Source organism: Eublepharis macularius, chromosome 1, assembly GCF_028583425.1.
Source record: "Eublepharis macularius isolate TG4126 chromosome 1, MPM_Emac_v1.0, whole genome shotgun sequence".
In the NCBI taxonomy this organism is placed as follows: domain Eukaryota; kingdom Metazoa; phylum Chordata; class Lepidosauria; order Squamata; family Eublepharidae; genus Eublepharis; species Eublepharis macularius.
The window spans coordinates 142381610-142403856 of NC_072790.1; the positions used below are offsets into that span (position 1 = coordinate 142381610).

Here is a 22247-nt window from a genome sequence, read left to right on the forward strand (position 1 = left end):
ATTTAACTTTCCTAGATGACAGTTCAAGAGTTATTATTTATTGTCCACCATTCTCACTGAGATCCAAGGCAGATTACACAGTGTGAATGAAAATACATGGAACATGCAGGAAAACATAACTGATGAGCTAGATCAAAGTACAAAAATAAGAACTACACATCAATCCAGACAGCATTCAAGTAGAACATGCAGTTTTGTACTGATGTTGGGTACGTCTATTACATTAACTTGCTAAACTTATGGTCTCTGATAACTGTTTGATACATGTGAATGCTCTTACATACCTTGTTTTGGCCTCTTCTGCAAAACCTTCTTCCTAATGAGTCCCGCCCCACCCCCCAGCAATTTTATTTTATTTGTTAAAAGCATTTTTACCCAGCATCTCTTAGCTTACAAACATAACATTTAAAAATAATAAAATCTGATTCTAACATAGAGTTAAAATCATTGTAATGATATAATAATGCTAAATGTATTAATAATACTGTAATAATGCTAGGAGAAAGAAAGAAGCATTAATCCACTTAAAACATATATCCACCACGGTTTTTCTTTACATGTCTATAAAAAAAATAATGACACTGTGTTTTCATATACTGGACTGGAATAGAAAGTGGGAAGACTGCTGCGGTGGGATAAATTTAATGTTTTTTTCCTGTTAAAAATAAAATCTGATTAAATATACTCTCCAACATAGAATGGGAGAACACAGACACAAAATCATAAATCAAACCTACACATAATAGTGAATCAATTCTGAGGTTCAGAAATCTTGGTTATTTTAATTACTCAAAAGTATTTTACATGACTGTTTCTGCACTAGAATTGTACAGCACCAGGAACATAAAGCCTACAGAATGAGCAAAGGAAAGACACACAAAACGGTGCAAGAATGCAGAGTGAGCATTGTGTTGCTGATGATTCATTGTGTCACAAAAATATCCTGCTGCTGCTCATAGCACTTGTACAATCAAGTTCCACCCAGCAATTTTAATACGAATGAATAGGCTATCTGCAAAATGACTGTTTCCTTTGTACAAATATTGTGGTTTAAATGGTCAGATAATGAGATATCCCTGCAATAGAAGTACAACCTAGATGGAAGACAGAAGGGCAATGATCAAGAACTAAGGAACAAACCTCATACATTTACACAACAATACACCTATTGCATAGAAAAGTTGTAAGAAATTGTCTAAAAATGATATTAGAGTTCTAAAAGAGACTATGGAATTGAAGATTTCCCCTAATTCAAGTGGCCTTTTAAAAAAGCTTCCAGAGATCACTGTATCACAGGACTACAGAGAACACAGTTATAAATGCGAGTATTTTAACAAATATAAAAATGGGAGGACACAATGATTTATACTCGAAACAGCACATATAACACAACTTCCATTTAAAGCAGACACTAACTAAAACAGAAGTAATTTTCTGATTTTTGAGAACATGTTCTGGGATTATGTGGGACTTCCCAACTTCTTATCTTCCATCCCAGCCTTTCCCCGCCACCCCTGCCCCCAGACAAAGCCCTTAAATCTTGTAAAACCTTTGCTGTTGTGTTTCTTCTGGCCCCCATTATCTTGTGGAATCGCCTGCTGAGGTCAGGAGTGTTCCCACACCTGTCATTCTGCAAACTATGTAAAACAGAATTGTTCAGGAGGGCCATTCTATAACAACAACAAGGCCATATGATAACAGAATAGGTCAGGAAGGTGCTTTATAATAAAGGGAATGGGACAATGGCCTATATTGCTTATATAGGACATATTATCCGTTTGCTGCATGTATTATCCTGTTGTTACTGTGTTATAATCTACTGAAATAATGCTATTTTGCTGCATTGTATCTACATTTTATCATATGTAATAAATTGTGTTTGCTCAGATTTCCATAGTTTTAGTCCGAATACACTGTTTATTAGATGTGTCATCGTACCAATTTGCACTGTGTAATTCACTTTGAGTCTTGGTGAAAAAGAGAAACTATAAATACAGTCAAGAAATAAAATCATTCTACTAATCTAATCTTAGGAGTCAAATGATTTCAACAAAGAGTCAACAGTTTTTAATGAACAGGATGTAAACTGAAGTTGCCATGGACTGAACTATGTGGAAAGTTGGGAAATAAGTATTTTAATAAATAATTTAAAAAATTGAACCTGGAAGCTGGAATCCACAAACCTACGGACATGGTACTAAAAAGCACCACAATGAATATGCTGAACATTACCTTTTCTGTGAACTGACAATTAATTGGTTACTTTAGTGATTGACAGGGCTTTTTTTCTGGGAAAAGAGGTGGTGGAACTCTCTATTATCACATGTGCGAGCGCAAAGTGCGCGCACGCTTCCGGAAATGAGTGATGATATCACTCCCGGAAACCAGCACAATGTATTGTGATGAGATAAAAGTTAGTAAGCTTGGAAAATTACACTATTATGGGTTTTTTCCTTTCTGTATTTTCTACAAAAAGTGAAATCTTCCATTCCCTTTCCCAAACATTTCATTTCTTTGGAATCATATTTTAAAATATGCAAGAAAGAGAGGCCCTCTAAAAATCCAAAACCCATCTCACAAATCTAAATTCTAACAGATCCCCTCTGCCAGCATATACAAAAAAATTCCAAAATTCTTTCTCAAAATTCCAGAGTCTGAAATTCCTGATCCAATGAATATTGAATTTTCAGATTTTCAGGGAGGGTTTGGCTTTAATGGAATAATTCAGAATTAGATACTCAACTTTAGCTGCATTAGATTTATACTCAGTTTAAAATGGCGTTTTTTGTTGCCTGCCAACTCTACTTTACCAATGGCTAAGCTGTTGTGACATTGTGAAATGCTCATAAATAGAGATGGGCATGAACCGCATTACGAACTTCAAAAACCCACGAAATTGGTGATCGCGATCCGGCAGCTTGTGATTGTCCACGGCCAACAAACCAGCATTTGGGAGAGGCCTGGTTGTGCGTTTGGCCGCCGTTTGGGAAGCCAGACAGTCAGGCATCAGCAATCAATTCCCCTGGCAACGGAGCCGGGGGAATGCCTGAACTCTGTCTGCGCTCCTTCTGTTGCCCTGGAAACCTGAATGGAAGTCCAGCTTACCTTGATCGGCAGGTCTTCCTTCCAACCAAGGAGCTGCAAAGCGGTTACAAATTGGGAGAAGACACCCAGGGAGGGAGGGGGAAGGGGGTGTTCTGTAGCCATGGGCACTCCAATCTCATCCCTGCAAACCCTGATAGGCAGCTCTGACGGCCAAACACAGACCCCCCGCATTGCTCAATGGGACCTGTGCTTATAAATAGCCATGGTCTCCCAGGCTGGGTTTCACTTTCAGCGAGCAGTGTAGTGGGACAGAGCTCTTGCTTGCCACTTGCTAGCATTTGGGGAGAGAGACTGAGAATATAATTGAGCTTGGATTTTTGTGGGAGTTTCCGGGGGTCTTGGATTGGAGAGGGTATAACTCAAAGATCCCTTTTGCAATCTTGTCCAAACTTGAGTGATGGCTGTAGGAGAGCCTGCAAAAGACTCCCTGGGAATATGGGCTCTCTAAGTGCCACGGGGGCCATTCTGCGCCCAATGAACCACGAACCGGTTTGGCAATGGAAAATGTTTGTTGCAGTTCGTGACTTTGGGATCGTGGTCGGCACTGAACCACAAATGGCTTATTCATTAATTTTTTTTGGTTCGTGCCCATGTCTACTCATAAATATTCCAATGTCCCACACAAACAATATTCATAAAAACTTCCTTAACACCCATATGTCCACTTCAATTTCAGTGATGTTAATCAGCTGAGGGTGGGGAGAACCATTTGAGTTACAACTATTAAGACATAAGAACACCTATATGCTGATTAATGCATTCTGTGACTTGGACACAGCTATCCATTCCTAGAATAAAACTGGAATAACCATAACTGATATTGTAACTAAAACAAATAACCATAACTGATATATTTAACTAACATAGAACGAATCTGCATTCAAAAGCTGAAATCATAACGTTAACTTCGATCAACAAAAGAATGAAAGCAACACACCCATATACATGGATGCACAGCCCATCAACCCCCTGAAAAAATGCAGAATGAACTCAAAGCAGCACACACACACAGCCCTCCACAGCCCCCACACTCCATGAAAGAAAGCAGAATGAACTCAAAGCAGCACACACACACTCACAGCCCCACCCCCTGAAATGAACTCAAAGCAGCACACATACACACACAGCCCCATCCACCCACTCCCCCAATGAAAATAAAACAGAATGAACTCAAACAGCACACACATACTCAGAAACCCTTGAATGAAATGAAATTGAGTTCATGAAATGAACTCAAAGCAGTTTAACCTCCTTTGGAGAGCCGCCCCAGCAGCTCTGCTTGTTCTCTCTCTCTCTCTCTCTCACACACACACACACGCACGCACGCACGCACGCAAATGAAAAAAAACAGAATGAACTCAAAGCAGCTAAACCTCCTCTGCAGAGCTCGTGCTTGTCCCTCCAGCTCTCTCTCTCACTCACAGAGGAATGGAAAAAAAGCAGAATGAACTCAAATCAACAAACCCTCCTCTGCAGAGCCAGCACCAGGCTCGAGCAGCATCTGCTTACGTGTGCTCGCTCACTCGATCTCTCACTCAAGAAAGCAGAACGAACTCAAAAGTAGCTTGGCCTTCTCTGCAGAGCCCACAGAGCCGAAGGAGGAATGAATCATGTGGGCAGATTCTAGAGCTTCTGGAACCGTGTTCCCAAGCTTTCCCCCTCAAAAAAGCCCTGGTGATTGATATATTTATTACTGTTTTTACCCTAAGATTCTTAACACTTAACAATTGGAAACGTGAAGTGACTTCCTCTTTCCAAAATTCAGATTTGAATTTCCCATTTCATATCACTTGCCATTTCTCCTGCTTTACATCACTTGTAGGCTTTTGTATGCATATGTTCAGTATGCCATACTAGCCCTTTGATCCTAAATATCTGTGCAGGCATAAATGCCCAAGATCTAGTTCTATTCAATCTAAAAAACAAATCCTCCTCATGTTTTTTTTTAGTGTTAAGGAGAAAAATCTACTGATGACTCATAGGACACCAGCTGACAACAGCAGTCCCAGCCCTCATTTTATCGACTAGTCTGTTTTTATTTATTTTATGACTGTTGTTTTATTTATATTGTAAGCTGCCTTGAGTTCCTACAAGGTAACAAGGCAACTAATAATTACTTCAATTAATTAAATAATATAGCAGCTGAGAACTGCTACTGACAGCAAACTGCCTGGTGCTTAGGCCAGGGCAAGCCTTGAAGCACTTTTCGATATCATCTCATGCCAAACCTTAACGCAGCACAGTTACTTATTGTACCCATTTTCCATTCTGACTGCTGTTCGTATAAACAGACTAATAGGATAAGCAAGGGAGGACTAGCGATGGTAGGGGCCTAATTTGCTACTGATCTGCCAAAACCCTAGGCTAGCACTAGGGCTCGGCAGCATCGGAGAAATTTCAGACAGTAATTCCTGTTGCTGGAAGAGCTGATTTTAGGAAGCAGCTTTACAACGCGCTAACTGTGCTTACTCAGGAGTACGTTCAACAGGACTTACTTTCAAATAAGCGCGCTTGGACGTGCATTCTTATTTCTTACCCATCCATCCCCACCTTTGCAACCAGTGCCTGCTGGAAGAAGTCTTATGTAACTCGAAACCTTCCCACTTTAACAGGCTACCATTATGGTTATTTTATACATAGAAAACTGCAGGTGGAAGAGAAATTTCCGCATAAATCCATGAAGAAATTTCAACCCGGGTCTCATAGATCCAACAAGTCCTACTCGCTCGCAGTGTGTGCGCTTTTTATTGTTTAGATTTCTTTTTCCCCAACGGTAGACTGTAAAAATCTTAAAGCCTTCTGAGTCATCAGATGAAACGGAAAAAATAAATCTCGTAAGAAGAAAAATCCAGCCGCGTCCCTCTGCAACCCGCGACTACAACCAGACGTAAACCCAACCCCCTTCGGCCGCCACCCTGCATTGTTCTTGCTGCCTCGGCAGGCTACTGCGCTGCTCTGTCCGTCCTCTCTGTTCAAACCAAAACGCCCCTCAACTGCCAATTTCTCCTCAAGCAGAGAAAGCGAGAGACGCTTTGATAGGCGCAAGCACCATGCGCTCGGCCCCTTTCGGGGCGCGCACTCGCCGGTTGTTGACCCGACACACACACGCTCTCTCACGTGCGCGCGCAAAGAAGGGTGGGTGAGGAGGAGACGAGCGGTGCTTGTGACGCGCTCTTGGAGAACGGCTGAGCGGCCGCGCGCACGGAACGGTGTCTCGTTCTCGCTGTGAGAAAAGGCGGGGAGGGAGGCGGTCGCGTTCCGTGAGGCGAAGGAGCAGGAAGCGCTGCCACCGAGCCAGGAGCCAGTCAGTGCGTGCCCCGGAGCGAAGGGGGGTAGACTCTGGGCTGGTGAAAGAAGGATCTGTACGGCGAGGGGCGGCACCAGAGGACTGACCTCTTTCATCTCCCCTCCCCAAATCCTGCGTTTTACAATCCACCGGGAACTCCGTTTTGAAGCCGCGCGGCCCTCCCGGCGTTTGGGTGACTCCGAGAGTCCCGGAGGGCGGCCGAGGAGGATGTCGGGCGGCAGTGGCGGCAGCCGGGAAGAGGAGCGGCGCAAGCTGGCCGACATTATCAACCACTGGAACGCGAACCGGCTGGACCTGTTCGAGATCAGCCCCCCCACTGAGGTGAGCAGTTGAGAAACAAGGCTGCCTATCCCCCTTCACAGAGGCAATGCCACCCGCCCCGCCGATCCCCTCCCCCGAAGCGGCCAGCCTCCAGGCGCTCACATACCTCGTCCATCTACGCCCCCCCTCCCCCGGAGGTAAGGCCGCCGGCCGCTGCGCTTCCTACCAACGCCTCCATCCTCGCCGAGCAGAAGCCCCGCCTCTTCCCGAGGTGAGAGACCCGTCAGCTCCAGTGCGGCACCCCCTCCCGCTTCCCGGGAAAGAGGTCTCTTCCTTTTGCTTCCCCTTCCTCCTGGGTGTATTCAAGGAGGCGATGACCGGCACCCCTGAAAATCCGCTCTCCCTTTGACCAAGGGGAGGCCTTCGCTTGCTCTCGGCTGGAAAATAAGCCCCTCCAGTACCTGTGGCCATTTGGAAACACCCTGCCCCCACCCTTTGCGTCCTGCTCCCGCGGGGGAGGTTCTCTCCTTCTCCCTCCCCACCGCCCTTTATTGACTGATTCCCGATCCCTTGATTCACGAGCCCTTCTCCCGGCAAGCTTTCTGTTTGGAGGCGACACCGTTCCCGGTACAGGCCTCGCTCGCCCGCCCCGCCCCCTTCCAACTCTCAGGTTAGCCTTGCTTTTCCTTGCTTTTGACGGTGCCCTGATACTCCCCAACCCCTTCTCTGCATCCTCGCAAGAACCAACTGGCATGTCCCCAACATTTCCCCTACCAAGGGCTCCCGTGTTTCAGGATTTTAAGTAGAAACAATGCGACTCCGAGTCATTCGAAATCAAGAGGGGTCCAGTTCCAGTTCCCAGGGTCCAGATTGCAGCCAAACCCAAAAAGGACTTACAGTATTTTAAAGAGTAATAGAGACTTTGTTCTGATGAAAGGAGCTTGAACTCTCCAAAGCTCATACTATGGAAATCTAGTTGGTCTTTACGGTGCTACTGGACCCAAATCTTGCTCTTCTACTCCAGACTAATACAGCTACCTAAAACTAGATTAAGCGTGGCCTTCCTTTTTGTGAAATCTTTCTGTTTATTGTTGAAGGTTGGAGAAAGTACTTCTAAATGTCTTTAACAGGCTTGTGAGAGTCCTGACATCTGGAGTGGGGAGAGTGTCATCAGAAAATTCATCATAATTGGGAAAGGGAAATCTAAGCTGGTTTTTGTAATAGTTATTTGAGGGTGGGGAAAACAGCTATACAAAAATATTACCTGTCAATAAATAACTTTCCTAAAATGAATAGTGGAATGGATTGCTAAAAGAGAAGGAGATCATTGCATTCATACGATGTAACAGAACATTGGCAGAATGAATCATGAACCTCTGAACATGCCACTTATTCTCTAAAAGTATATATTATGATGACGTTTCACTGTCCTGAAAACTGCCAACCTGTACTGGCAAAATACAGTGGGTAATTTCTTATTTTAAACTGAATCTTATTTAAAACTGAATAGTTTTCTCCAAGTAACATTAAGGTCACACCCCATTACTATGTCACATTCTTTTTACTAGTAAGTGTGTATGTGTGAGTTGGTATGAAAAGTGTGGGTGAAGTATTAATAGGCAGTTCATTCTGTTGTGATCAAAACAGAATTATGCTCTCTCTTCATTGGGTGCAGGCTGATCATGTGCCTGCTTGCAAAGAAGGAAATTTACACTTGTTTAAAGCCCAGTGATTAATAATTAATTTGCTTTCTTCAGCTTTAGGTGGACAAAGTCTAGACAAAATAATTCTGAGCTTACTTGAGCTTAAAGGAAGGAAACATGTTTGTGGGCAGGGGCAGCGGTAGAACATCTGCATGGCATGCACATGGTTCCAGGTTCAATCTTGGCATTTCCAATTAAATGATCTGAGATAATGTGTGCTGAGGAAGACCCTTCTCTGTTTCAGTCCCTGGAATCCTGCTGGCAGTTAAGCATAAAAAAACCCTTGAGCTAGATGGACCGAAGTCTGACTTGTTATAAGGCAGCTTCATATTTTTATGTTCTCATTCTCATGATTTTTGTGCAATACTTGAGCATGTAACAGATGAACTCTTGCAGGGATATATAGTCACATTAAACCTTACTTGGTTTTGGAGGGAAGTGATTTTTTAGTTCAGAATTCTTTTTTACTCAGGATCACTGGATTCATAAAAACATTGGTGTTTAATTTAACATTAGTATTCTCTGGCCTACCTTCTAATTTTATGACAGGTTAAATTTGTGCAGTCATTATGTTAGCAGCTGCCAACTAAAACTTGAAAATCTAGTTATTTTAGGTCAGCTGTGCAATATACTGTGATAGTTTCTTCTATGATAAAAATATTTCCCAACATGATAAGACTCGGGCAACTGGAATTGCTTGTTGAAATATGTGGCAAGTTGTATGGTAAACCACCACTCAGTTTTTGAGTATGTATTTTGATGTCTCTGCATTTGTGTTTTGATAAAAATCTGCATTTATGGTTGTCAAGTCACTAGAACGTAATCCTATTATCATAAATATGCATAAATTAATGTTGTCTTTAATGCACTGTAATGATTCAGTATAGCTTCTTTTTGTCATTTTTCAGTATTCATATTGCAGCATAAACTTTGTACATGTGTGCATGTATATATAAAATTATACATAGTTTATGCTGCTGAGTCTAGCAGCATTGATAGTAATTGATGGGTATACTGTGTGGAATGACTGTTGCTTTATTTGTAGCTATTTTGTGTGTTCTTGTACCACTTTTTGTTACGTTATACCTTGACCAGTGGCACAGGAGCCATAACTGTAATAGGATGTGTGCACTATTGTTGCAGTGATGGCTGGGCCACTTCCCTGCCACTGTCTTAAAGTGGCTGTACCATCTCCTCTCTAACTGTGATGTGGAGAAACATGCAAACACAGCAATAACCAGGTCTCTCTTTGTCTCTCCTCCTTGTACATTATATACCTCAATACAGTTATTTGAATCTTCCAGGAATTTTGAATCCATAGTGGGGAGGTTGTGTTTTCTCTGATCCCCTTTTAGTAGACATTTTGAGAAATATGCAGTATTTATGATTGAACCTAGACTTTGATTTTATTGCTTTAAGAACATAAAATGTATAATAGTAGTAAATAACATTGTACTGTTTGGCATATCATGAAATGTAAATCCTTTATTCAAACAATTTTTTTAAAAAAATCTGATAGTAGAAAAAGAAGAGAAAGCTCCATCCTACTACATACTTTGCTACCTGAATACATACATCTTTTGTTTTGCATCTGAGGCTTTCTCCTGAAATGTTTTGTTACTTATAACAATAGACATTTTGCAGTTTCTATCTTCTGCCTCATTTTGGCTGTGGTGAGGAAGGCCCTGGGCTGGCAATGGAGGGGGCACTGGCTGTGGTGGAAGGGCTTTTGTTGGCCCTTGATGTGGAAGTCCTGCTGGGCAAGTTGCCAGCTCCTAGGAAGATCAGACGCTGTCGGTCCCATCTCAAGTGCTGGTTGAAAGAGTTTGGCTATACTTAAGCCAGATGGGGTGTGGCTGGCTAGCATTCATTACAGCCATGGAAGGAGATGGGATCCCACTCAGCTTACAGTGGGAGCTAGGCAGATGGGGTGCAGAGGGGCCCCGTTTACTGAAGTGGTCCGGTTTCTGGGATGGGCCTTAAAGAAAGTAGCCAGAAAGAGCCTGAGGATGGACCAGAGTAGACAGGGAGGTTTGGGGGATTGGGGAATTGAATAACTTTCTGGGTCTTAACAATGGGGCAACAAAGAAGGGTTTACTTGAAGTAAAGGAAGCAGCTCAAAATGCTTATGTTTCCTGTGCCATCCAAAGGGGGAGGAATCTGCATTGTGCACAGTGAAGAAATGCCAGCCTCCCAGCTTATCGTGCGCTTTAGTGCTCACACTGACTTTGTACTCCAGTAAGCAAGGCCACTTGTTTCCCTGTAGCAAGGTCAGTGTGCTAGTCCTCTAAGGAGAGAGGTAAAAAGGTGGCCCATGGGGCAGGGGCAGATTAATAGGATAGCTGATTCAGGTTACTGGTTTCTGGTAGCATCTTGACTAGGCTAGATCAAAGTCTCCCAGGAAAAGGCAGGTACCATTCCACAAGCAAAGTCGATCCCTAAATACTCTTCATTATTTTAAAAAATTATTTTCATTTATTATGCTCTTAGTTTGCATTTCCTTCGACTTAGTTTGCAAAGCCTTCGACAATATATTATGCTCTTAGTTTGCGTTTCCTGCAAGGAGCTTAGGGTGGTGCACGCTATTCTTCTCCCTTCTACTTTACCTTAAAGTGTTATTGTGAGGAAAAGTTAGATGGTTGAGAGTTGACTGGCCCAAGGTTATGAAGTGAATATGACAGCATGCTCTAAATTCAGAAATGCATCTTGGATTTGAGTGTTGCATATGTTTACAGTATGCACAGGAATGATCATTTATGTTGCAGATTTTCTTGCATAAAAATCTTTATACTGCACAAATCTTAGAAGGAATTTTGAATGAGTGAAACCTTGTGTCCCAAGAGAGGATATTTCATAGCGTTCTCCCTGCCCTAGTGCTACTCCAAGTTTACAGTTTTCCCATTGGAAAAATGAGCAAAAAATCTGGTGGGCGGGGATGAAGAAATAAAGTTACTTGCTTTGACTGACCCCACCCTTCACATCTGTACTTCTGTGGTATCTTTGGCATGGTCGCCTGTTTGCTACACATAGTTGTCTTGTGCTCAGTCAGGTAAATGAATATTTATTGTGAAAGTGCAGCATAGTTAAAGCATGTTTTGTGGAGGACAAGTACTTTCAAGATCATTATTGTGTATGGTCTGGAGAAGGCAGACGCAGAATATTTTTCTCCTTCCCAAAATAGTAAAATTTAGTGTGACATGCATGGATAGTAGATTCAGGACAGACAAAAGAAAGTACTTCTTCATACATAGCCTAATGAACTGGTGGAATGTACTGAGATCCCATATTGTAAGGGATGCTGCCTAAGATGGCTTTAAATGGGGGTTAGTCAAAATCATGGAGGATAGGCTCATTGCTACCTAGCTGAATAGAATGTAGTATGCCTCTAAATGATAGATGTTAGGATCAGTGCCAGAGAGAGACTTTCACTACTGTGTCCCTGCTCGGAGGCCTTCCTGTACAACTGATTGGTCACTGTGGAAAACAGGATGCTGGAGTAGATGAACCATCAGTCTAATTCAGCGTGGCTGTTATGATTTGACATGTAACACTGTTGAATTTTTGGATTTAAAGTGACCAGAATGCAAATGTGAGTAGTAGTAGTAATACTTGACAGGTGTTACAGAAATGCTTTGTTTTTTTTAAAAAAGCTTCCAAGATCTTATCTCAGTAATACTGAAATAGCCCAAAAAGGCAGGTTAGCATTATTGCCCACATACTGTGGATGAGATTGATAAAGGCTTTTCTAAGGCTCCATATAGTAAATGCTTGATTCTGCTGGTGATCAGAAATAAATTAGTCTGAGTAAAGACTAGATCACACTGGCTGATTGCATTAAATGGATCACATATGGGGTGAACATATCTGTACCTCTTTATCTTGCAAAGAGCTCAGAGCTGTGTAAGTGATTATCCCTTCCCCAATTTTATTTTTAGAACAACCCCTTGAGATAGGTCTTTAAAAAAGGTTCTATAGCACTTTCCCATGATTAAACAATGTCCACAAGAGTAAAACATGAATACCTTAACAAAAGCCTTTTTATTGGGACAATGAGTGAGGAAACTGTGAAATTAGTGACTTCTGTTTGGTTTTATGTTCATAATGCAAGGATGCTAAGCAAGATTATTTACTTGAAAGGAAGGCCCACAGTACAGTCCTGTGCACCTAAGTGCCCAGACGTTTCCAGATATGAGACCAAGGGGACCACATCTTGTGCCAAGGCAAGAGTCACTCAGTGGTTGAAAGGATTCCTCTATAGCTCAAGCCCTGGATTTGTTTCTGTCAGGTGTATCTCCTGGGGCTAGGTTTGTTTTCCTTCTGCCCATTTGCTTCGGTCTGTGGTTCTAGACTTGACACAGGTGACATCATAACTTTGAGATGGATTCAGTGCTAAGATAATAGATATTCTTGGCTACTTCTCCTCCCAGCAGTCCTTTCTAACCCAGGAAAGTTTATTCCCAGGGTCACGTAGCTTGCATGCAGTAATAGCAAACAGCAGCTGAAGGGAGCAATTTCCCCCTCTCCCCCCCGGCAGCTTTCCAACCTGTGTGGGTCCTGTAGTCATGTGAATATCAACTTTATCCAGGGTCAGAAAGGGTTGTTGGTGGGAAGGGAAAGCTGGAAAGGTATGTGACCATCAGCACCTTCTGTTGACGCTGGACTCAATCTTCTGGCTCCCACCATCCCTGAATGATATTTCTTTGTGGATTTTTTGATCCGAGTGATGGGGGCTATGTTCAGGATAAAATGTTACATTCTGTTTTCTGTTCTAGTTTCACAGGTTAAATACTTTATTAATGGTGGTTGTTGTGGGTTTTCCGGGCTGTATTGGCGTGGTCTTGGCATTGTAGTTCCTGACGTTTCGCCAACAGTTGTGGCTGGCATCTTCAGAGGTGTAGCACCAAAAGACAGAGATCTCTCAGTGTCACAGTGTGGAAAAGATGTTTGCAGGTCATTTATATCTACTCAGGAGGGGTGGGGTTGAGCTGAGTCATCCTGTAAGAGTTTCCCAGAGTGTGGAATGCTAATGGCGGGAGGCTTCACTGTATCCTGAGGAGGTTCTTTTGCATATGGATTGGTGCTTGATGTGCTAATCTTCTCTGCATGGCTATTGTCGAATATAGAGTGTTTTGTTAGCCTGGTGTTTTTCAGAACTGGAAACCATGCTCTGTTCATTCTTAAGGTTTCTTCTTTCCTGTTGAAGTTTTACTTATGCTTGTGAATTTCAATGGCTTCCCTGTGCAGTCTGACAAAGTAGTTGGAAGTGTTGTCCAGTATTTTGGTGTCCTGGAATAAGATACTGTGCCCTGTTTGAGTTAGGCTATGTTCAGCCACTGCTGATTTTTCAGGTTGTCCAAGTCTGCAGTGTCTTTCATGTTCTTTTCTTCTTGTCTGGATGCTACGCTTTGTGGTGTCGATGTAAACTTGTCCACAGCTGCAGGGTATATGGTATACTCCTGCAGAGGTGAGGGGGTCTCTACTGTCTTTTGCTGATCGTAGCATCTGTTGTGTTTTTCGGGTGGGTCTGAATACTGCTTGAAGGTTATGCTTTGTTGGAAGTATCTTGGTAAAATAGTATTTACTCCAGAGTGAGAATAATTTTTTTCCAGTTATGCCATCCACACACAAAAAAAGACTAGGGGGTCTGTTACATTCACATACAAGTTACAGTTATGTCCTGTAAATTTTGGGGGGGTATATAACATTTTTTTTGGGGGGGGGAGGATCATCTTACATTCAGGGCCACCTTCCTTTCGAATAAATACTCTTTTGCTCTTCATGCAGGATTTTAAACTTTAGCAAGTTTTTTTTTAAACCCTTGCATTGTATTTGTTGCTTTGTAAAAAAAAATGAACAAAGGGAGAAAAATGAGTAAGCAGTGGTGGAAGTATTTTGTTGGCATTCATGAGGTTTATGTGTTCTGAACACGTGTACTGATCTTTAGTGAGCATTCTGATTCTTAATATATTGTTATTCTATTGCTCAGTCCCAAACCAAACTGCTGAATCAGATAGTCAATGGTTAGGCTCAGTTTTCCTAATTTTGATCAGTTGGTGTGCTAGTATCATGATCCTGAACATCTTTATTTGGAAATAAGCATGCATTTGAGTGTTAGATTCTTTTCTTCTGGTTGCCACTGTCTATGTACATATAGACATCATTTATTATTCATTTATTATTTATTGTCTGCCTTTCTCTCTGAGGTGGAAGTCAGGTGCTTTTTGTTACTGGTTGGCAGCAACTTCAGTGTTTGAATGGGCGTTTTTTCAGAAATGGCCACACCTTATTCATTGTAGTGACAATTTGTTCCCAATAAGGATATTTAAAAGATCAGTCAAGGATAACTCAAATTATAGCAACATTTGTCATTTGGGTGGCCTTGACGTTATATTTATTAGAACAGGTATATGCTTTTGAGTTGGTAAGTTTCGCAAAATTAAATGTGTTATTAAGGCATTTATTATTTAGTATTCCTGAACATTTCACTACAGATCAGCAAAAGTTACTGGATGGTTTCATTTTAGAAGGCAAGAGGCTGAAGATTAATGGAGAAGTTATGCATAGTGTCAAAGATAAGACAGCATACCTAATTTTTTACTTTGCTGTAGAGCTGTGAGATTACAAACAATTGCAGGGTACACAGGGAAGCAAATCGATACTAGTTTGCTCACAATTGAGCAGCACTTCACAAAAATACTTTTTGTATGCATTTGTATGGCTTGAGAAAAGAAAAAATTCTGTAGATACGATAATGCAATCATTAATAATATGTGTATGAGGCAAATGCAGTAAGTGTTCTGTCCCTCTCAGAACACTTACTGAAGTCTCAGTTATCTTCAGTAGTTGGAGATAAAGGGTTTATCTAAAAGGTGAATGAGTATTTAGTAAGTATTTGTATTTATAGATTCACTGAAGTTATTACATGTATCTATGCTTTTTTGTAACTGAATTAATAATAAATTCTTAAAAAAATAAAATATCACACTTCATAACTCAAAGCTCTCTTCAAGATCATATGCTGGAAATCTAGTTGGTTTCTCAGGTGCTAGCAGACCAGAATCTTGCTCTTCTACTACAGACCAACATGGCTACCCACCTGACTATCTTCTTAGGTTGTTATGGATTGATAGATATCTGGCAGTTCTTTGGAGGTAAATTGTAGGAGACTGTTTATATTTAAAGTTTCTGAACCTGAAAGCCAGAATTAATCAGTAGTTAGGGAATCACTTAGCTACAAATAAAGTACCTGTTACATTATTTGTTCTATTTGATGGCAAGATAGCTATGTCTGAATGCTGCTTTTGCAGCACATGCTCGATATAGATAGATGATGGAGTGTTTTACTTTTGAAATAGTAGTGTCACTTTGGAGTATGATAAATGACATCTTTGCCATTATTTTGCTTAATGCTTTGGTCAGAATAATGAGATGCCTGCTAATTGCATAAAGGAAATGTTTGTTTAATATTAGATTAGATAAGGTGACTACTAAGGCTTTCAAACCTATACATTATTACTTGAAACTGCCAAGGTTGCCTGATATTGTATTGGCGGTGAGGTTTGTTCATTGTGGAAAAGTTTCTGCAGAAAAATAAAGCACTGGAAAATTTTCCACCCTATAGAGCCACACATCCTTAACTCCCATCAAGATAGCAAGCAGCCCCATTTCTCAGGTTTCCCTGATCCCAAATAAGTAGTATTAAGAGACTTGTCTAATTTTTGTAAGACAAGGGTCTCACAGGTGCTTTCTTAAAATATGTGCTAATCTTTTATAATGAAAGGAAGAAAAGTTGAGATGACATTTTTGTTTAGAATAACAATAGTTCTCTTTTTATTTGGACTGATAGTTTGAAAAGTGATGTAAAAACTTGTGTTCTTTTTGTGGGGGCGGGGGGAGGAATAGGATTTTTTTGGCCTAACAATTACCATCAGCAGATTAGCTCCATTGGCTGTATCTGGATTTTTTTTTTAATCTGAGGAGCTGTTTTCGATTATATTAAGTATAGGAAGTAAGGTGGTGACTCGCATGACTCAGAGAGATGTGAAAAATAATTTCTTGTTTGGCCTGCATAACTTAGGTGGAGTAGGAAGACATGTGATGAAGTAACTAGAAGACTATTATGGTGAGGTATTAAAGACATGGAAGAGAGCTACTGACTTGTATTATTACAGTTGTAAACTTTTTACCATTTTTTTTAAATGAGCATTTTATGCATGACCTCAGCATTTTTGCTGTGGTTAAATAATTTCACAGAACATGTCATATAAAGAATTTGTGTTCTCCTGGGCGGTGTGAAGGGAGAGTTAGCTGAACTCAATGGTACTTCCTCTCAGGTATAAATAAGAACACCATTTGAACATATTTTTCAAATAAAATTTAAATAGAAATTTTTAACATTTAATTGTTAATGTAGACTTGCTATCTTTATTGCTGAATTGAAGATGAGCTTTCAAAAATACTATTTTATTAATTTACTTGGTAAATAAATACCAATGGTAAATAATTACCATTATTTTGCTCAAGCAAGAGGCAGGCTGACTCCGTTTCTTTTCTTTCTGTTATGTAGCTGCAAACCTTGTGCAAGGCAGCTTTTCAAATTCTGTGTGCTCTCTTTTATCTGTAGTAATTCAGTAAAGACCTTTCTTATTAAGACAAGCTGTGTCAAGCCTTACCTGCGTTTCTACTGCTCAGTCACTTGCTTGGAGTGACTCTGCATGCAAGCTGGCTTTGGCTGAAGATTTTCAGTTGGATTTCTCTAGCCTAGTGTTTTGGAAATAAAGATGAGATTCTTGCACTGCGTTATTATTTAAAATGACCAGAATAGTGTCATACAATCTTTTTGGTCTAGGATAACTTGTACAATAGAATACTGTTTATAGGGATTTCGTTTAAGGCAGCTTTGCAGTGTGGCAGTGACTCACAGATGACGAGTAATAATAATTCTTTCTGGCCTTGTAGATGACTAGTTCCACTACTCAAGCTTTCTTCTGTTACCAAAGACATGCAAAATAGTGTGATTTTTATAAACTGGTCATTATTTTGTCCTTTTCTGTAAGCTTTTATTAAACATATAAGGTGTGAAAGATAATCACAGTTATTGACTAATAACGTTGAATATGTAAGGGGTCCATTAACTTCATTTGGCAACTTGTTTTCACATGATATGGATTGCCATTGATGCTTGAAACAGTGTTGTTAACATGGTGGTTATGTTCAAGAATCCCTTACTCAAGGAAGTAAAATCCTAGTTGCTCGTTTTTTTAAAAAACATAACTGTTATTTAATTAAAGATGTTTGCCAGTAGGGTTTTTTACTTGTTTAACTGGAAAGATATAGGAATTAGTAGAATACTGTTATTTAATACTCAAGTATATTTTCATAAATGCTTTGAAAGGGATTTTTTCTGTGTACATGAATGAAAAACGTATGCATGCTTAGGGCATCTTAGGTAGAATGCATGTTGTTGGAACAAAGTCAGATATTCAGTAGAATTAAGAATGATCTTGTAGCCTATCCTTCTAACCACATCATGATGTTATATTATAGCTATTTCAGAGGGATTCTTTGCTTCCTAGCCTACGTAGTCCTTTGAGCATACTTGCTCTGCATTAGGGGCATAAATATTTTTACATACTGGCTATCTCTTATGGTATCTTTGGGTCCATTGTAAGTGAGCTTTTCTTGGGGTTTAGAAATAAAAGCCTAGAGGAACTGTTCAATTCTATAGATATAGATATAAATAGATATTTGTATAACAGAAATTATTAGAATGGCTTAAATTTGCATTTCATAATTTAACTTGCTCTGTTTCAATTCTAAAAAACAAGTACATGACTGTATTGGTCTAAACACATTGTAACATTGCACCCTTTTTGCCTCTCACTAAAACTTCTTAGTTAGGAAAGCAATCCATACTTCTGTAGCTTACTACAGAGAGCCAGTTTGGTGTAGTGGTTAAGAGTGCAGGACTGTAATCTGGAGAGCCGGGTTTGATTCCCCACTCCTCCACTTGAAGCCAGCTGGGTGACCTTGGGCTAGTCACGGCTCTCTGGAGCTCTCTCAGCCCCACCCACCTCACAGGGTGCTTTGTGGTAGGGGTAATAATGGCATACTTTGTAAACAGCTCTGAGTAGGCATTAAGTTGTCCTGAAGGGTGGTATATAAATCAAATGTTGTTGTTGTTATTATTACTACTACTACTACTACTACTACTACTACTAGGTAGAGGCAACCCTGATAGACACCCAAGTCCTCTCAGCACCAAGACCAGCAGGTTTTGTGATGAGTGGAGCTCAGGAGCACTAGCTTTTTGCCCTGGCAGTAGGAGAGTAGACACTGGGGCAGCTACAAGGAAACACACAACAGCACTTTCAAAAAAGGCACTTCTCCAATAGCTAATGGGGGAAATATATTCATTTTTTTTAAAATACAGGTAAATATATAAAAAAATATTTAAAAGAATTAAATAAAACATATAAATACACAGAGCCACTGAGATTTTGTGAGGGAATGCCAAAGAAAACAAAAATTTCACCTGCTGGTGGAGGAAAATGATAGAGACAGACAGATAAATCTTCCTGAAGTTCCAGGGTTTTGGTACTATGGTCACAAAAGATCTTTCTTGGGTTGCCATATATCTTGGCTCCAGTGGGCGTCTGACGATTATTAGAGTTGACAGTTAGGCCTTAATGTATGCTTGGCCTTAATATATGCTGGTCCTCAGCAGTATAGGGCTTTAAAATTCAATACCAGCACCTTGAATTGGGCCCACGTGTTAGTCAGGGCCCATGGGTTTGGATGTCACTAAAGAGGATGCTGACAAGATGGCAAAATGCACATTTGTCCAGCAACAGACTGAGTAGCAGCAACGGAAGACAGAGGCTAGATTAGAACCCATAACTTGCATACTCTAAACGCATCCAACAGGACCTTGCATGAGGCACTAAGGCATGGAAGACTGTAGAGAAAGGCATAGTGCAATGGTCAGTCACAAGCTGCTTCAAAACCTGCATGTGTCTGGGAAGTCTATAAGTCCCAGGCAAAGCTGAGATCTCGTCGTATCAAACATAACTACTTGGGATACACTGCTGATGGCTAGTGGTTAGCCCATTATTTTGGGCCAGCACTCCCCCCTGCACTGTCTTCCTGATGCACTGGTGTGCTCATTAGTTTCATCTACTCCCAATTTTCACAGCAACTTTTGTTCTCTGTTACTCCCTCCCTTTTCATGCAGGCTGCTTGGCTTATCAGATGCCAGCAGTGATCTGAGGGAGTGCACAACCTGAGAAACCTGCTCCTCCTCTTCACAAGAGCATACCTATACAAATATTGGACTATATTCTCAGCCCTTCCCAGATCTTTACGCAGGTCTGTATCAAGCAGGAATTATGAGCTGTTCCCTATCTACTAAACCCTAATAATACAGACACAGCTGTAAATCATTCGTTGAACATTATTAGGGAAGCAAGTCAAATTATTTATTTATTTAATTTGATTTATACCCCGCCCTCCCCATAGATGGGCTCAGGGCGGATTTGGATTTGTCATTTCCTTATTCCTGCAAGGCTCCTGCGCCTTTGCAAGCTGCACAGATTACAGGACCCCAGGTGAAGCTGTCTCTATCACAACATGCTAATGAGACGAACACCTGTGCTGAACCTGTGCTGCACAGATTACAGGACCCCAGGTGAAGCTGTCTCTATCACAACATGCTGATGAGACGAACACCTGTGCTGCTGGTTCTGCACCTATGAAGCAGCTTGCTTGGAACAGGGAGTAAGCAAGAAAATAGCAAAGAGCAAGTGAGCTCCAAAGTCGGGGCATAGTGCTTTTGCAGTTTCCTCAGTTTCCTCTCCTCTTTGGGTTCCTACTTAGTGAGATGCGCCTTGTTGGGATGTGTATAGTACATCCACTGAGTCAGTACTTACAGCAAGTTGCATTTGAAACTATGTCTTCATTGTCTTCTGGGGCTCTGACCATGAAGGTGCACAAGTTGAAGTTGGGCAAAAATACTTTGAACCACTGCAGCCACCTGGTTTTCAAAGATGACTGCTTTGTTGAGCAGCTCTACCAAACTGCAAAGCTGACTTTTCAAGGGGAGTTTAACTCCATCAAAGACAGGAAAGATCTCAAGCCTATGGTTTGCCTTTCTACTAACCCAGAGAACATGTGTCTTGTCAGGATTAAGTTTCAGCTTGTTCAGTCCCATCCAGCCCATTACTGATTCCAAACACTGCTTCAAAACAGCAATAGCGTCCTTGGAATTAAGTGGAAAAGAAAGATATAGTGGGTATCATCTCCATATTGGTGAAACCGCAGCTCCAACCTCCTGATGACATCTCCCAGTAGCTTCATAGAGATACTGAATAGCATGGGGGATAAGATTGAACTCATAGGGCAACAACCAAGGGGCAGAGCAGGAATCCTGCCACACCTTTCGAGGCTAACCTCCCAGGTATGATTCAGACCATCATAACATGGTGCCACTTCGTCCCAGTGCTGAAAGATGGCTCAATAGAATACTATGGTTATTATTTATTTAATTTGAATTCTATTTTGCTCTGCCTACAAGTGTGCTCAGAACAGATCACAATTTTTTAAAAATATACAATAAATGGAATAAAATTTGCAGCAATATAAATATTAATAACATATCAGTTGTAAAACAGCCGCAGACATTTTGCCCAACCACCTCAGACTAAATAACCCACAGAGTTGGATGGCCCTCCTTAACCACCAAATGCCTGGTGGAACATCTCTGCCTTTCAGGCCCGACAGAAGGATAACAAATCCGAATGGGCCATCATTGACACAGGCAGAGAGTTCCGCCAGGTTGAGGCCAGGGTTGAGAAATCCCTGGCCCTGGTTGAAGCAAGGCGAACCTCCTCGGGGCCGTGGATCACTAGTAAGTGTTTATGTGCTGAACGAAGCAGCCTCTGGGGAACATATAGTGAGAGGCAGTCCCTTAGGTATGCTGGTTCCAATCCACTAAAATTGATAGTATTGAAGGCTGCTGAGAGATCCAGCAAAACTAGCAGGGTCACATTCACTTTGTCTAGTTCTTGTTGGAGCAGTACAGTGTTTACATGTTCTGGCCGTTTGTGCAAAAGTACTCCCTTTTTGTGCAAGGTGTTATTTCTGTGGAATTCTGATCATCCAAATCCTCAAAATTGTATTCTAAATGTGTATGATGGGGGACAGAGAGAGGGGGGGGGAGACTGACTGCTGTGTCATGTGCCCTATCACTTGAGCCAGGGGTGACCTGGCTGTGGTTTACATAGTGTTCAGGAGGGCTATGATTGGCTGCACAGCTAGTTAGTATCCTGAGCTGCACCAGGGTTTGGGGTAGGGGGAAAGGCTGGGATAGGGGACTTGTATTTTAATTGTCTATGTGAGAGTATGGATTTTTAAAGGTTCTCTAGTTTAATTGCTGCTAGAGTGTTATGCCTGTTGGACATGACTAGGACTGAAGATGTTTAGGATGCTGACTAAGCTTGGTTCCTCCTCCAGCATGCTCCTGATGCTACCCAATTCTGTGTCAGTGCCAGAGTTACACCAGTGCAGGCCTGCATATCTTTGGGATACATGAGCATAGGACTTATTTACCACTCTATTCAGGGACAGGGTTTGGGATTGAGGTGCAGAAAACAAATCTTAACTGTGTTGAGAGAGTTCTAAAATATGTTCTGGATTGTATCTAAATGGAACATGACTTTAAAATATCTCTTGATACAATTTTATGTGAATTCTTATTTTCTTCTCACATTACTACCTTATACATGTATTGTGACCAGTCTTGGCTGCTGGGAGAAGGCAGATAACCTGCTGCTTTCTTACAGCTTCCAGTTTTATTATTCTGATACTGATTGTGC

The 22247-nt window shown here is 41.2% G+C and overlaps 1 protein-coding gene across 15 annotated transcripts in view; it reads left to right on the top strand.

Moving 5' to 3' along the window:
- The first annotated feature begins 6311 nt into the window (after nucleotides 1-6311).
- AFDN (afadin, adherens junction formation factor) overlaps nucleotides 6312-22247 on the top strand; it is a 223718-nt gene continuing 207782 nt past the window's right edge. For 14 of the 15 annotated variants that reach the window (XM_054973994.1, XM_054974054.1, XM_054974089.1 and 11 more), the window contains exon 1: nucleotides 6312-6733. In XM_054973994.1, coding sequence (XP_054829969.1) covers nucleotides 6620-6733 — 114 coding nt within the window. In that variant the 5' untranslated portion in view covers nucleotides 6312-6619. Of the gene's footprint in view, nucleotides 6734-6880; nucleotides 6945-22247 lie in introns of those variants that run through there. The other variant, XM_054974045.1, reaches the window with a different exon arrangement.